This window comes from Cololabis saira, chromosome 20 (assembly GCF_033807715.1).
Source record: "Cololabis saira isolate AMF1-May2022 chromosome 20, fColSai1.1, whole genome shotgun sequence".
In the NCBI taxonomy this organism is placed as follows: Eukaryota; Metazoa; Chordata; class Actinopteri; order Beloniformes; family Belonidae; genus Cololabis; species Cololabis saira.
In genome coordinates this window covers 16,122,820-16,137,696 of record NC_084606.1, presented here as the reverse complement: position 1 = coordinate 16,137,696, position 14,877 = coordinate 16,122,820, and the positions used below count along the sequence as shown (strand labels likewise).

The 14,877-nt window shown below is 38.5% G+C and overlaps 1 protein-coding gene across 1 annotated transcript in view; it reads right to left on the bottom strand.

Annotated features, from left to right (window-relative positions):
- Positions 1–14,877, bottom strand: part of arhgef40 (Rho guanine nucleotide exchange factor (GEF) 40) — a 63,386-nt gene that overhangs the window by 9,194 nt on the left and 39,315 nt on the right. The window contains exons 12-19 of the mRNA XM_061710155.1: positions 14,436–14,534; positions 12,592–12,882; positions 11,537–11,656; positions 8,728–8,919; positions 4,961–5,482; positions 3,221–3,594; positions 1,678–1,927; positions 510–599 (exon numbers count right to left, since the gene is read on the bottom strand). Coding sequence (XP_061566139.1) covers positions 510–599; positions 1,678–1,927; positions 3,221–3,594; positions 4,961–5,482; positions 8,728–8,919; positions 11,537–11,656; positions 12,592–12,882; positions 14,436–14,534 — 1,938 coding nt within the window. The remainder of the gene's footprint in view (positions 1–509; positions 600–1,677; positions 1,928–3,220; positions 3,595–4,960; positions 5,483–8,727; positions 8,920–11,536; positions 11,657–12,591; positions 12,883–14,435; positions 14,535–14,877) is intronic.

Genomic DNA, 14,877 nt, shown 5'->3' with positions numbered 1-14,877 from the left:
GGTATTCTCCTCATTCACTAAATGCATTAGATTTAGTTAATGTTAGTTTACATGCTGGAGCTATTTTCTCCATAATCTGCCTTTAAGTGGATTTTCTCTTCATAAACTGAACATGCAATTAGCTTTACTGTTTACGGCTAATTTTTAATTGCTGCCACTGATGAAAAAAGCAGCTTTAATTGCTTTGTGCTTGTAATGTGTTAATAAAAAACAGCCATACCGAGGCTCTCATTAGGTAAGCTCAACGACTTTCTGCCATAAATAGCAAAAAAAAAGTAAAAACTTTATGACTTAATGTTAAAAATGTGTTTAAAGACATATTATAAGCATATATTCAGTGACAGTAAAACTGTCTTTTTTCCCCTCATTACACAAAACCAGAGAGAAAATAACACAAACTGAAGACTGAATCTCTATTGAAATATTTCTGGAGATGAAATTGTGTTTATTATTTATTTATTGTAATTACTTTTTAAAGTGGTCATGAACAGATAAATGATGGTTCCTACCTTAAAGAAGTCCGCGGCCTGTGTGACCAGAGCAGAATCCAGTTCAGGTTTGGACCTGATGTAGTCGGAGTACTGCAGGAACTGCTCCCGCTTTAGATACAAAATAAAAATAAAATAAAAACAAAGAAGAAGGAAGAGGAGGATATAGAAGGATGCTGATGTAAGTTTCAATTTGAGCAAACGCACAATAAATCAGAAACAACCACCAAATGACATCTTCTGGTGAATTTAAAGATTATTATGATTCTCTCCAAAATTATGTATATTATGAATATTGCACCTGTTACTCCTGGAAGTATGTGCAGAAAAGATGCTTACCAATTTAAGGCATGTAATGAGATATAAATACAGAAATTCAGGAGAAAAAGAAGATACCTTAAACAGCGCTCTTAAAGATTCAACTTGAACAAGACGGGAACTTCATGTTATTAGTCATTCCTTTCTTTCCTAGATTTATCCGACATTGTAAAATATAACTTTATATTACACAGTTTGTGGCAAATAGCCCATATCCTTTTGGTTTGGATCATTTTCAACCCTCCATTATTAAACGGTCTCCGAACATAAGACGTCAAACTTTTTGTAAAAAAGGATGATAGAAAATGTTAAAATGGGAAATTCCCTCGGAATTCCAGCTCAGTTCTCCCACTTAAATGAATTTCTCTGATTTTTTTGATCATCTTTGTCCTTCAGAGTTAGGCCGCGAGACACTAAGTGACGGAGTTGTGCCATGTCAGAGTTTCTGATGTGGTAGTCACCCAGAGACCCTCCGTACACATATGTGGACATCACTCGTTCTTTTTTTGTCCATGTCATAATATAAAATTTCTTAAAAGGGGCCAAAAGCAACAAGAAAAAAAAAGCCCTGGGTCTTAGGAGGTTATTTGGATGCTCTCAAGCACGTGAACTGTGGCCTTTTCATAACACACCTCTTTTAAGGTGTACAGAACTGTCTTAGTATTGTAGTGCAGATATGGACGTATTTTTCAAGTTATTTTCAATTAAAAATCTGTGGAGGGTTCTTTGTTTCTTAAAAAAAACAAATTTTTTCTCAAGTTTTACTTGAGAATCTAAAAGTTTAGTTTGGGAATCTTACAGTTTTAGTCGTGATTACCACAATAACAAATCAGATCCAGTGTGTAAGAGGATAAACTGTTTGTAAACGTACGTATTTGCTGAAGCAGTCTTGCTGCAGCAGGCTCTGCACCAGCGCCCCCTCCATGGCGGGCAGCAGGCTCTGGGAGTGGAAGGCACTGAGGCTGCTCCAGTTGGGGAAGAGGGCCTCCGCCTTCCCCCTGATGGAGGCCGGCGTGTCGGAGAGCTCCAGCAGAGGCAGGTACGTCTCTTCCACCCCCCTCAGGACGGTGACGTACTGCCGCTCGGAGCTCAGCATCCTGCACCACAGCAGGTACAGCTTACTGCAGGATGGAGGGATGGGAGTCAGTCAGGGGGAGAGGAAGGAGGAAGGAGATGGACGGAGGAAAAAGTGCAAGAAAAAAGTCATCACAGAAAATCCCCCCCAAACAGGAAGTGCCACACACCTAGGGTTGTCAACCGTCCCTTGAAAAACGGAATCGTGCCGTATTTATAAACTAAAGTCTGCGTCCCGTTTAGAGCTGAAAAGGGACGCACTTTGTCCCGTATTACTGTGAGAGTCAAAAAATAGTAATAAAATGCCAATGGAAAATGGCATTGAGCTGTTGAGTTCATTTTCCTGTTTTACTAACTGTAGCCTACAGTCATGGCTTTTGAGGCACAAATATGTTTACACGTTTTCTACAGACTTTCTTTTTTATTTATTTTTTTTTTTTTAATTACATTCATTTATTTGACATATTTTCAGTTTATTTACAATTACATATTGATTTCGTTTAAGTTAAACATTTACAATGAATGAATGAATGAATTGAATGAACGAATTAATAAATGAATTATTTTATTTTCGTGTCCAGACATTTAAATGACCCATCCCTCATGGGATTACACGGACACATTAATTACATCAAAATATAACATTCCGGTGTGTGAATCACCTACTTCCAGCTACAAATAATAATAATGATAATAAGCAGCAATAAATAATAATAATAATAAATAAAATTAAAACAAAATAAAATAAAATATCCCACACTAGAAAATGAATAAAAAATACAAAAAAATAAATAAAATTCTCTTTTAATTTGTCATGTCACTCATGTTTCTCTGTTATTCGCTGACGGGTCATACAGATGTGCGAGGCTAGTGCCAACTCAGTTAGGAGAGGAGCAAGAATGCTTTTTTAAAATGATTAGATTATAATAGGTGAAAAACTAATGCTGGGGAGGGCAGGATGGAGTTGTTTTTCTACAGACTTTCTGTTTGCACTTTTGTTATTGCACTAAAAATGTGCACTATTACAGAATGGATGTTCTGCTTTCTTTCTCTTGTTTTATATTAATTTATACAATTTTAAGTTAAGCAGGACAGGTTTTTGTTTAAGATAGTTACTTATTTTATTTAGTTCATTTTGTCATTTTGTATTAAATTGAATTGCTGGATAATAATTTGTTTTCCATGTGTTCATGGCATTCAAAAAGATGGATCTAATTCAATTCCGGTTTGAGTCAAACAGTTAAAAAATCGTTTCACTCACAAAAAAAAGGCAAAAAAGATGATGATGAGTTGTCCCTTATTTATTTTTCAGGGAGTTGGCAACCCTACAGTATACACACCTCTGTGCGGTGGATCCCGCCTTCTCTGCCCCCGTCTCCCTGTCCGTTCTCCCCAGCAGGACGTGTTGCCGTGGCGACCCCGTGTGATCCACCACCTCCTTGCTGCTGACCTCCACGCCCCGGATCAACACCCCCCCTCCTCCTCCGCCCCCGCCCCAGCCAGGGAGGGCCGCCGCCATGCTGGTGGTGACCACCGGGTCGGCCAACGCCCGGCGGCCCAGCCACGACAGCGGCGAGCTGCGGCTCACGCCGCCCACCGGGGACTCGGCCGACTTGGGCGCCGCCTGGGCCCTGCGGGGGGCCAGGAGGGCCTGCAGGTCGAAGCTGGGGTGGCGCTTCCTGGGGGGCTTGGGGGGGAGCGGGGCGTCCGAGGGCTGAGGAGCGATCACAAGACAAAACGTGAGACTGGGGCAGATTTTTCAACTTTTTTAAACTTGTAATTTACACAGAGAAGCAATAGAACACCTAGAAATAAGATACACTTTTGGATGAACGAATAACAAACACTTTTAGCCCTGTCGTTTCTCTCCTACTTGTCAAATTTGAATTTTTATTCTTTTTTTTTCTTCTCAAGTAAAAGATAAAAAAAAGATATTAAAAACATTAAAGATGTCTCCCTGTTCTTATCTCACCGGGTAAAAATAACCATCTTATATTAGTTCTGAGTGTTTTATATCAGATAATATTCTAAATGTTTCATTTCACTTTTTGATTATGTTGGAAAAATGTACAGAAAAGTAAAAAGAGAGCGGGTAACCGCTGGTAACCGCTGGTAACCGCTGGTAACCACAGGATTTAAGGAGCAAAAACTCCACCCAGCTGAGAACTTCTAATCCAAAGAAGAACAGACTTCCCAAACTAATCTACCAAACTCTTCTACGCCTTTTTTGGTTTGCTTGTTTGCTCATTGTTTTTTTTGTGGCAGGATTTGAAGTTGATATTTCTCAGCTGGATCGGAGGGTGTCGAAGAGAGAATTAAAAACTAAAGTCCCCAGGAGAAACCTGCTAATATACGAGGGACGTTTGGACCCATCAATAAGAATGGAAATCATCTAAAGTCTCTTTATTAGCTGATTTTGTTGATTTATTTTTATTTTAAAGCAGGTAATACACATACACATCCTACCTGCTTTTTTTGCACTTTTTTTTTCCTTCTGGTGCGTCATTACTTTTATTTTGATTCCACTGTATATACTGTTTATATTTTGTAATTATATATTTCTTACTTTATTTTATCCTTCTTTAGCTGCATGTGTGTGTTGTGTGTACTACTGCTGCACAAAGCGAATTGCTCCACTCAGGGATGAATAAAGGACAATCTAATATAATCTAATCTAATCTAAGTAAATTTGAAAAAAAAAATCTGTATCTGGAATAGATTTTTGTCGATATGACACGATTTCAATGTTTTTAAACTTGCAACCACCACAGAAAAGCAACAGAACATCTAGAAATAATATAAACTATTGGATGAATGAATAAGAAACACTTAATTCATGAATTATTCTTTTTTTTCAAGTTCCTTTTTCCAATTCATTAATCTAATCGAATCTAATTTAAGTAAATTTGAAAAAAATCTGTATCTGCAGTAGGTTCTGAAAAGATCAAATGGATTCTAGTCTTGTATTTCGATCATAAACCTCCAATTCTACTCTATTATTCCTGATTCTGTTCATTTTTTGGAAAACGATGTCAGTTCCTGTAGAGATCCAAAAGAGACCGACCAAGTCATGAACTCACACTCTTCTTGGCTGGATTGAGAAGGTTCTGCAGGAACTTCCCTCCTCCTCCGGCTCCCCCTCCCCCTCCTCCCGCCGCCGCCTCCTTCTTGCTCCCCTTCTCCTCCCCGATCTTGAGCGTGGAGCAGGTCTGCGGCCGGAACAGCGATGCCAGGGACCCCCAGGACTGCAGGTCGCCCTCCCCTCCGCCGGCGCCCAGCCCCCAGTCGCCCTCTCCCTCGGGGCCCATCAGGTCCCACAGGCTGCTGGCCGACGGGGTCTTGGCCTTCCCCTGGTTCTGGTTCTGCGTCCGGTCGGACTGGAGGAACCGGGGCTTGACCTGGGCCACGGTCCGCTGGTAGCGCTCCACCGTCTGCGTCCACAGGTCCAGGAGCGCCCCGCCGCCCAGCTCCAGGGCCAAGGAACGGGCGTCCTGGAAGCGCGACGGGGGGATCGGGGGGAGGGAGGCGAGCGGGCAGGCCGAGGAGGGGGACGGAGAACCGGAGGAGGAGGTGGAGGAGACGGCATCGCACCACTGGGTGGCCTGGAACGTAAATGTAAATGTACTTTATTTTTATGGCCCTTTACAGCCACCTCTAGGTGAGCCAAAGTGCTTTACAGAATAAAACATACAGAAATACAACATACAATCATAAGACAGAGCAACAAAATATCCATCCATCCATTTTCTATACCCGCTTCATCCTTTGCAGGGTTACATAGGTTGCCACCTTTTAGAAATAGAAATAAGGGACGCTCTGATTTCAGCAGCGCAGGAGCCACAACAAAAGCCCCAAAACTTCTAAACTGAATACAAATGTGTTTATTTTATATGAAAAAACAAAATGCTTTGATTTAAAGTTTAAAGTGCTTTAATAGCATTGAACTTTCATGACTGTAGAGACAGACAACCATACTAACAACTGAAATATCCTCCTATGTATGTATGTCCACATCAGCCCAGATGTAGAATATAGATACAGGTGAAGAATATGGTGTAAAAGTTAATTTATTTCAATAATTCAACTAGAATATGGTGTAAAAGTTAATTTATTTCAATAATTAAACTAGAATATGGTGTAAAAGTTAATTTATTTCAATAATTCAACTAGAATATGGTGTAAAAGTTAATTTATTTCAATAATTCAACTAGAATATGGTGTAAAAGTTAATTTATTTCAATAATTCAACTAGAATATGGTGTAAAAGTTAACTTATTTCAATAATTCAACTAGAATATGGTGTAAAAGTTAACTTTTTTCAATAATTCAACTAGAATATGGTGTAAAAGTTAATTCATTTCAATAATTCAACTAGAATATGGTGTAAAGGTTAACTTATTTCAATAATTAAACTAGAATATGGTGTAAAAGTTAATTTATTTCAATAATTCAACTAGAATATGGTGTAAAAGTTAATTTATTTCAATAATTCAACTAGAATATGGTGTAAAAGTTAATTTATTTCAATAATTAAACTAGAATATGGTGTAAAAGTTAATTTATTTCAATAATTCAACTAGAATATGGTGTAAAAGTTAATTTATTTCAATAATTCAACTAGAATATGGTGTAAAAGTTAATTTATTTCAATAATACAACTAGAATGTGGTGTAAAAGTTAATTTATTTCAATAATGCAACTAGAATATGGTGTAAAAGTTAATTTATTTCAATAATTCAACTAGAATATGGTGTAAAAGTTAATTTATTTCAATAATTCAACTAGAATATGGTGTAAATGTTAATTTATTTCAATAATTCAACTAGAATATGGTGTAAAAGTTAACTTATTTCAATAATTCAACTAGAATATGGTGTAAAAGTTAACTTATTTCAATAATTCAACTAGAATATGGTGTAAAAGTTAATTCATTTCAATAATTCAACTAGAATATGGTGTAAAGGTTAACTTATTTCAATAATTAAACTAGAATATGGTGTAAAAGTTAATTTATTTCAATAATTCAACTAGAATATGGTGTAAAAGTTAACTTATTTCAATAATTCAACTAGAATATGGTGTAAAAGTTAATTTATTTCAATAATTCAACTAGAATATGGTGTAAAAGTTCATTTATTTCAATAATTCAACTAGAATATTGTGTAAAAGTTAATGAAAATACGGTACAAATCGTGTCCCGTATTAGTTCAACACGGGACGCAACATTTTTTTCTCAAATAAAGGACAATTCCGTATTTTACGGGACGGGTGGAAACCCTAGCTACTTAGTCTGCTGGAGCCTATCCAGGCTAATTACAGACGAGAGGCAGGGGTTACACCCTGGACAGGTCGCCAGTCCATCGCAGCGCCACATATACAGACAAACAACCAGACACACTCACATTCACACCTACGGGGAATTTAGAATCATCAATTAACCTACTACGCATGTTTTTGGACTGTGGGAGGAAGCCGGAGTACCCGGAGGGAACCCACGCAAGCACGGGGAGAACATGCAAACTCCACACAGAAAGACCACGCCGGGCCAGGAAGTCGAACCGGGGACCTTCTTGCTGTGAGGCAGCAGTGCTAAAAACCAAGTCACCGTGCTGCCCGGTATTAAAAGCCATTCTAAATAAATAGGTTTTAAGCCTTGATTTAGAAAGGCCCAGGTCAGAGATGGTGCGTGAGTTGCAGGGGAGCTTGTTCCAATTGAAAAGGCTCGGCCACCCCAGCGCTTGAACTTTGACCTGGGCACCTCCAACAACAGTTGGTTTGAGGATCTCAACGGCCTGCCATGCTCACGCACCGTTAAAAGCTCAGATAAATGGGGTGGGGCAAGGCCGTTGAGGGCTTTAAAAACAAACATTAAAAGTTTAAAATCAATTCTAAAATGGACAGGAAGCCAATGGAGTGAATAGAGGACCGGAGTCATGTGCTCATGTCTTTTAGTGTTAGTTAAAAGACGGGCAGCTGCATTCTGCACTACTTGAAGGCGGCCAATAAAGGACTTGGAGACGACAACATATACCGTATTTTCTGGACTATAAGCTGCACCTGTATATAAGCCGCACCCGATCTATTTTAAAAAAAAACAATATAAAAGATATACAAGCCGCACCTGTATATAAGCCGCACCCACTTTTATTTAAAAAAAAAAAAAAGATATTCAAGCTGCAGATATTTATGTTGTTAGATTAGATATTTACTACATGTACAGAAGGATTTTGAACTGTAAATGATGTACATGTTTGTACCTAAATAGATCCTTTCCTAACAGTGTCTTTTAACACGGCAGCAACTTTACTGATTAAAACGGGACAGAACCAAGAGAAAATAACCGCTATTTATTTATCTATTTATCTGTTTGAAATCTGCTTCTACCTACTTCTATCTGCTAAAGAAGAAGTAGCGTATTCTTCTTTGCATTTATTTTGTCTTAGTTTTTATTCTAATTCTGATTAGCACTCCCCCTAGCGGTGGAAGAAAAATCCACAGAATAGCCGCACCTTTGTATAAGCCGCATGGTTCAAAACCTATGAAAAAAGTAGCGGCTTATAGTCCAGAAAATACGGTAGTTCATTACAATAGTCTAATCTCGAGCTGATTAGAGCGTGAACAGCTTTTTCCAGGTCGTGACGATTTAAAAAAGATTTCACTTTGGCTAGGAGGGGTAACTGATAAAAACATTATCAACTTGTCTGTCAAATTTGAAAAAACTACCAAAAATCACACCCAGATTTCTGACATAAGGACCGAAAGAAGAGGACAAGGCGCCAAAGCTAGTCAAGCTAGTAAGTGCTTCTCTGGTTTTCTGAGCGTCACCGATTCCCTCGCGCTGCCTCACCTCGGTGAGCGTGGACAGCAGGCGCTGCGTGTTGTCCAGAGTGGTCCAGCAGTCCGACAGGCAGTGGGACATGTCTCTCAGCTTCTCCCGGACCGGAGGCAGCCGGATCTGGACCGCGCTTAGGCCGGCCCAGTTCAGCTCGCACCAGCCCTCCAAGCTGCTGAGCACCGACAGAGTCTCGCCGTGCAGCTCCTGAAAGACGCAGAGAGTCCTGTCTGTTAGGGCGTACACTTGATGCAATTGAGACGTCAGAAATGGACACATCATGAATGCCTTTGAGGGATAAACCTCCTGAATCAGCCGGTACCTACACACGTACGGTAACTACAACACTTTACGGGAGGGAGGGATTCAAACACCCTGTTCTACATTAAAAATGTATTAACACTTTTAACAACACGTGCAACTAGAGTCTTATTGGGATTTCTTATCATCTTTTCAGCCATAATTTCTTTTGCATCTGCATACATTGTCATTTTTGTTTGGGTATTTCCAATGTCAAGCCCCTCTATGTCTACACTAGACCTCACTTTAATGGTTAATATTTCCATAGCAATTATAAATAAATACAGTGATAAATGGCATCCTTGTTTAACTCCTCTTGATAGAGGCACAGACTTTGAAATATAGCCGTTATTAATAGTCTTACAGTTAGTATCGTTATACAATACTCTAACCCAATTAATTGAGGAATTTCCGTCATTTAAAAAATCGAAGCTTTTAAAGATGAAATCTAAGCTAACCTTATTAAAGGTCTTTTTCCAAAATTTAACCCAGTTTTGTTATTCAACTCATAATTTCCAATAATCTCCACCAACTGTCTGATGTTATCACCAATATTGCGACCCTGCAAGAATCCTGATTGGTCTTGATGAATAATACTCGTTCAAACTTTTTTCAATCTATAGGCTTTTGCAAGTATCTTAGCATCATAACTTTGGAGTGTTATGGGCCTCCAATTCTTGAGATTCACAGGGCGTAATAAAGAAATAAGCTCTTCTTTCTGAGAATCAGATAATATCTGGCTCTATAAGAGAAATTAAAACAAGAGAGCAGTGGTCCTTTAACCAAATCAAAACATTTTCTGATATCCATCCATCCATACCAGGTGTTTCCCTTGTTTAAATGACATTACTGCCAAAGATAGTTCGTCCTCTGTAATCAAACCCTCACATGATCGTTTCTGCATAGTACTTCATCTTCTTTCATACATTTGGGGAAAAAAAGTTTTGGGAACTAAGTGTAGATATGAGTGGAATGAAAATATCTTAGTTTTGTATTTAATTTAATATATCTGTCTGTGCACATACTTCATCTCCATTGTTCAAAATTAATTTGGAAATATTCTTTTTAGACTGATTTCTATGCTGAAGGCTCAAAAAAAGTTTTGAAAAATGTTCCCCTTTCTCCATCCACTCTATATAATTATAACTTCTTAGCAGGTGATTTTCTATTAAATCATATAATTCATCTTGTTTATTTTTCAGATCATTTAACTGATCTCTAGGGGCGTGATATTTTGGTTTTAACTGTGCGGTTGACTGTTGGAGAGATACAATACTGTTCTTAACCCTTGTGCTGTCTTTGGGTCAAAATGACCCAATTCTTCTATCCTTCTTTCTTCCTGCCATGCTCTCTCCTTCCTTCTTCCCTTCCTCTTTTCCTCCCTTTTTACCCTCCTTTACTCCTTTTTCTTCCTACCTCCATTCCGTCATTCGTTCCTTTATTACCTTCTTTGCTTTTCCTTCCTTCTTTCCTTATTTTCTCCATTCCTTCCTTCTTCCCTCCCTTCTTTCTTTCCTTTTCTCCATTCTTTCCTTCCTTCCATCTTTTCTCCCTTCCTTACTCCCTTTCCTACTTCCTTCCTTCTTTTCTCCTTTCTTCCTTACTTCCTTATTTCCTTCCTTCCATCTTTTCTCCCTTCCTCCGTTCCATCTTTTCTCCCTTCCTTACTCCCTTTCCTACTTCCTTCCTTCTTTTCTCCTTTCTCCCTTACTTCCTTCTTTCCTTCATTCCTTCTTTTTTCCCTTCACCCTCCCTTGACCCAAAGACAGCACAAGGGTTAACAAAAGGAGACACATTAAGGCCTCGACTCAAATGCTGACACGTCTCCTGAGGTCTTGAACATTTTTGTCACATTTTAGTAAAAACAGACAAAATATTCAGGCTTTGTTGGCCCTAACAAAGTGAAAAGGTCATGTCGTCTCAAAAGGTTTTAAGAATACAGTAATCCCTGGGTTTTCGCGGGGGTTACGTTCCACAAAGAACCTGTGATAGGTGAAACCTGTGAAGTAGTAACATTTTTTTTTTTTTTTACAATTATGTATTATTATACAAGGCTTCAAATCAGATCAGCATCGCCCCACCGTGACCCGAGTAATCAGATTTGAGAGCGGGAGAATTGGGAGAATCGGTGCAGAACGTTTAGTCGACATTATCGGTTTTGGAGAAAATTTGCAAAATTAAATTTGGCAAGCTGTTTTACGTACATGTACATATTAAACCGTAATGTTATTGACACACAGGAAGTGAAGAAGCGGGGAAACTGTTTAGCCAATCAGAATGCAGAACACAATGCACAATTCAAATCCGTGAAGCAGCGAGACGTAAAAAGTAAACTGCGTCATAGGGATTACTGTATAGTATTTTTAAGCACATTTTAAGCACACAAATCCTACTATAACCCCTTTACAGTAAAGGTGTGCTCATCTGGCAGTATCTTCATGCACAGAAGTACATTAAACACTGAGGAGAAACAGTTTGCACACAAACGCTGCAGAGGTTCCACATTTCTGAGGACGTCACTCACGTTGGCTGTTTCTCTGAACGTCCTGAATTTCTGCTGCTTGAGCGACAGTCTGCTGAGGGAGAGGGGGGGGTCTTTGTAGTCGTCCAGCTGGGACTGCACTTGCTCAATCTCCTTATCGCACTGAGAGACAGAGGGATGAGAGAAGAGGAGAAGCATTTTACTCTGGAACATTAAGGAGTGCACTTGAGAAGTGTTTTGTCAAACTGGAAGGAGGACGAAGGAGCGGGGTGAGTTTCAGAGGAGAGAAAATAGAGATTTCTGAGGAATCAGAAGTGGGTGGAGATAGGGTTGCCACCCGTCCCGTAAAATACGGAATTGTCCTTTATTTGAGAAAAAAATGTTGCGTCCCGTATTGAACTAATACGGGACACGATTTGTACCGTATTTTCATTAACTTTTACACCATATTCTAGTTGAATTATTGAAATAAATTAACTTTTACACCATATTCTAGTTGAATTATTGAAATAAATTAACTTTTACACCATATTCTAGTTGAATTATTGAAATAAATTAACTTTTACACCATATTCTAGTTGAATTATTGAAATAAATTAACTTTTACACCATATTCTAGTTGAATTATTGAAATAAGTTAACTTTTACACCATATTCTAGTTGAATTATTGAAATAAGTTAACTTTTACACCATATTCTAGTTGAATTATTGAAATAAATTCACTTTTACACCATATTCTAGTTGAATTATTGAAATAAATTAACTTTTACACCATATTCTTCACCTGTAGGCTATATTATACATCTGGGCTGATGTGGACATACGTAGCATAGGAGGATATTTCAGTTGCTAGTATGGTTGTCTGTCTGTACAGTCATGCAAGTTCAATGCTATTAAAGCACTTTAAACATTAAATCAAAGCATTTAGTTTTCTCATATAAAATAAACACATTTTTATTCAGTTTAGAAGTTTTGGGGCTTTTGTTTTGGCTCCTGCGCTGCTGAAATCAGGGCGTCCCTTATTTCTATTTCTGAAAGGTGGCAACCCTAGGTGGAGAGTTTCCATCGACGGTGATCTTTCCGTCCCTGAACGCACCTTCTCCAGTTTGTCCACCAGTCCCGCCAGTCGTCCCAGCGCCTCCAGGTCGCGTCCCCTCTCGTTGGAGACCTGGACCAGCCGGTGGAGGGCGTCGTCCACGCTGTCGTAGAGCTTGGAGGTGGCGGCCAGAGCGGCCCTGCAGTCCGGCGACTTGTGCGCCAGGCCGGACGAGCTGTTGGTGAGTCCGGCCAGCCAGGCCCCGCCCCTCTGCTGCAGTTCAGTCAGCCGCTGGTCGGCCAGGACGCTCGCCATGAGCTGCCGGTGCTTGTCGATGCTCTGGGGAATCGCCTGCAGAGTCATTCAGGGAAAGAAAAACCCATCATGTGACGTTAGATAACCTGTATGTTATATTATATTATTATAAGATTATTATTGATTATAATTATTGTATTAATTTATTATTGTTATTATTGCTATGACAAATGTAATTGTGATTATTATAATTGTTAGAATATTACTGTTATTACTTGCCATTATTGTTATTATTATATTATTAATTCAAATCATATCATTATCATAATTATTGTTACTTATTTTCCTTTTCTTTTCTGAATGAATACGTGTAATTTTTTATAGATCGCCATTATTACTGCTTTATTTGTTCAAGGAGGATTGTGATATTGATGACGATAGATATTTATTATTATACTTTACATTACTTATTTAATTGATTGATTGCCCCCTTCTTTTACTTTATTTATTTATTATTTATTACTTTTGCACAGACTCATATCCGGCACTTTACAAACCTCATTGTACATTTCTGTCTATACTTTTTACCTATCCTAAGTTCCTAAGTCACTTTTGTACAGACTCACCCGGCACTTTAAAACCTCATTTTGTACATTTCCGGTCTACATTTTATTTTACTGTTTATACTTTTTATTGTTTATACATTTCATTTTATTTTATCTCTTATATATTTGTTTTTATATTTGTATTGTGTTGCACCAATCCCCAAAACAAATTCCTCGTGTGAAAACTTGGCAATAAACCCTTTTCTGATTCTGATTCTGATTCTGATTTATTAGCTAATACATTAATTAACTGTTATTTTTTTATTTTATTTATTTACTTTTTTTTGGCTGCTGTCTCTCTCCTAAAATAATCATAATTCTAGAAAACCATCATGCTCACACACACCACACACGTGCTTGCATACATAAACACACACGCATGCACACACCCACACACACGGTCACAAACATTGATTTTGTTGTTTTGTACTGTTTTGTTTGTTTTCTATCTCTTTTCTAGCTCTCTCCTGTACCTGTATGCATTTATGTTTTTGTTTTGCGCACCTGTATTGTAACCTGTTTTATGAAAAAAAAAAAAAGATAACCTGTATTAGGGCTGGGAGATATGGACCAAAAGTCATATCTCGATATTTTCTAGCTAAATGGCGATACTCGATATTTATCGATATTTTTTCTGTGCCATAATAGGGGTTTCCCCCAAAGCATTATAGCATAGCATCTCTGTTAGCTTCATTTTTTTCTGAGGCAAACCCTTAAAAAAACAGTCAGTTTTAATACAAAGCCTCGTGCCAAATGTCACACAGGTACATTTATTAACAGAGGTCTGCACAATATCAAAATGTATAAAACAAATGAAATAAAAATAAACTGCCTGCATATATAGAATAAATAAATGCTTCTTGAATAAAATAAAACAAATATCCCTTTCCTGCATATATAACCTAACCCTATATCAAAATCATTAAAAAAAAATATATATATATATTTTATTTAAATCGATATAAACGATATTGTCTCATACCATATCGCGTTTGAAAATATATCGATATATATTAAAATCTCGATATATCGCCCAGCCCTAACCTGTATGTTGTCTGGCATCGGCTCAGCCTCCATCGCCTGCAGCGCTTCTCCCAGCAGTGAGAGTGCGCTCTCACAGCGCTCCGTCAGACTCTCCAGACTCTGAAGGGATGAAAGGACGGAAAGATGAAATAAGAGATGGATTGTAGGTCAAACTGGTGTACAATAATGTTTTATTTGCAGTAGGGGTCAAAGAAGGCTCATGGGAAGGGAGGATGCTTCCAGCTGCTTGGCTGGAGCAACAGAAACTGTCAGGACAGACGTTTCAGGGTTCCTCAGAACTCCTTGAGAAGGCTTTTCGTGAATCCTCCCCGTTCATCATGGATGTCTGACAACCACATACAGCCTGCTTACTCTCATATCCTCCTTCTAGTTCAACTACTGGCTCAAACTCCAGCCCCGTATCGAGCCGCCTCATCACCCAGAACTGGTTACTGGATAGTTT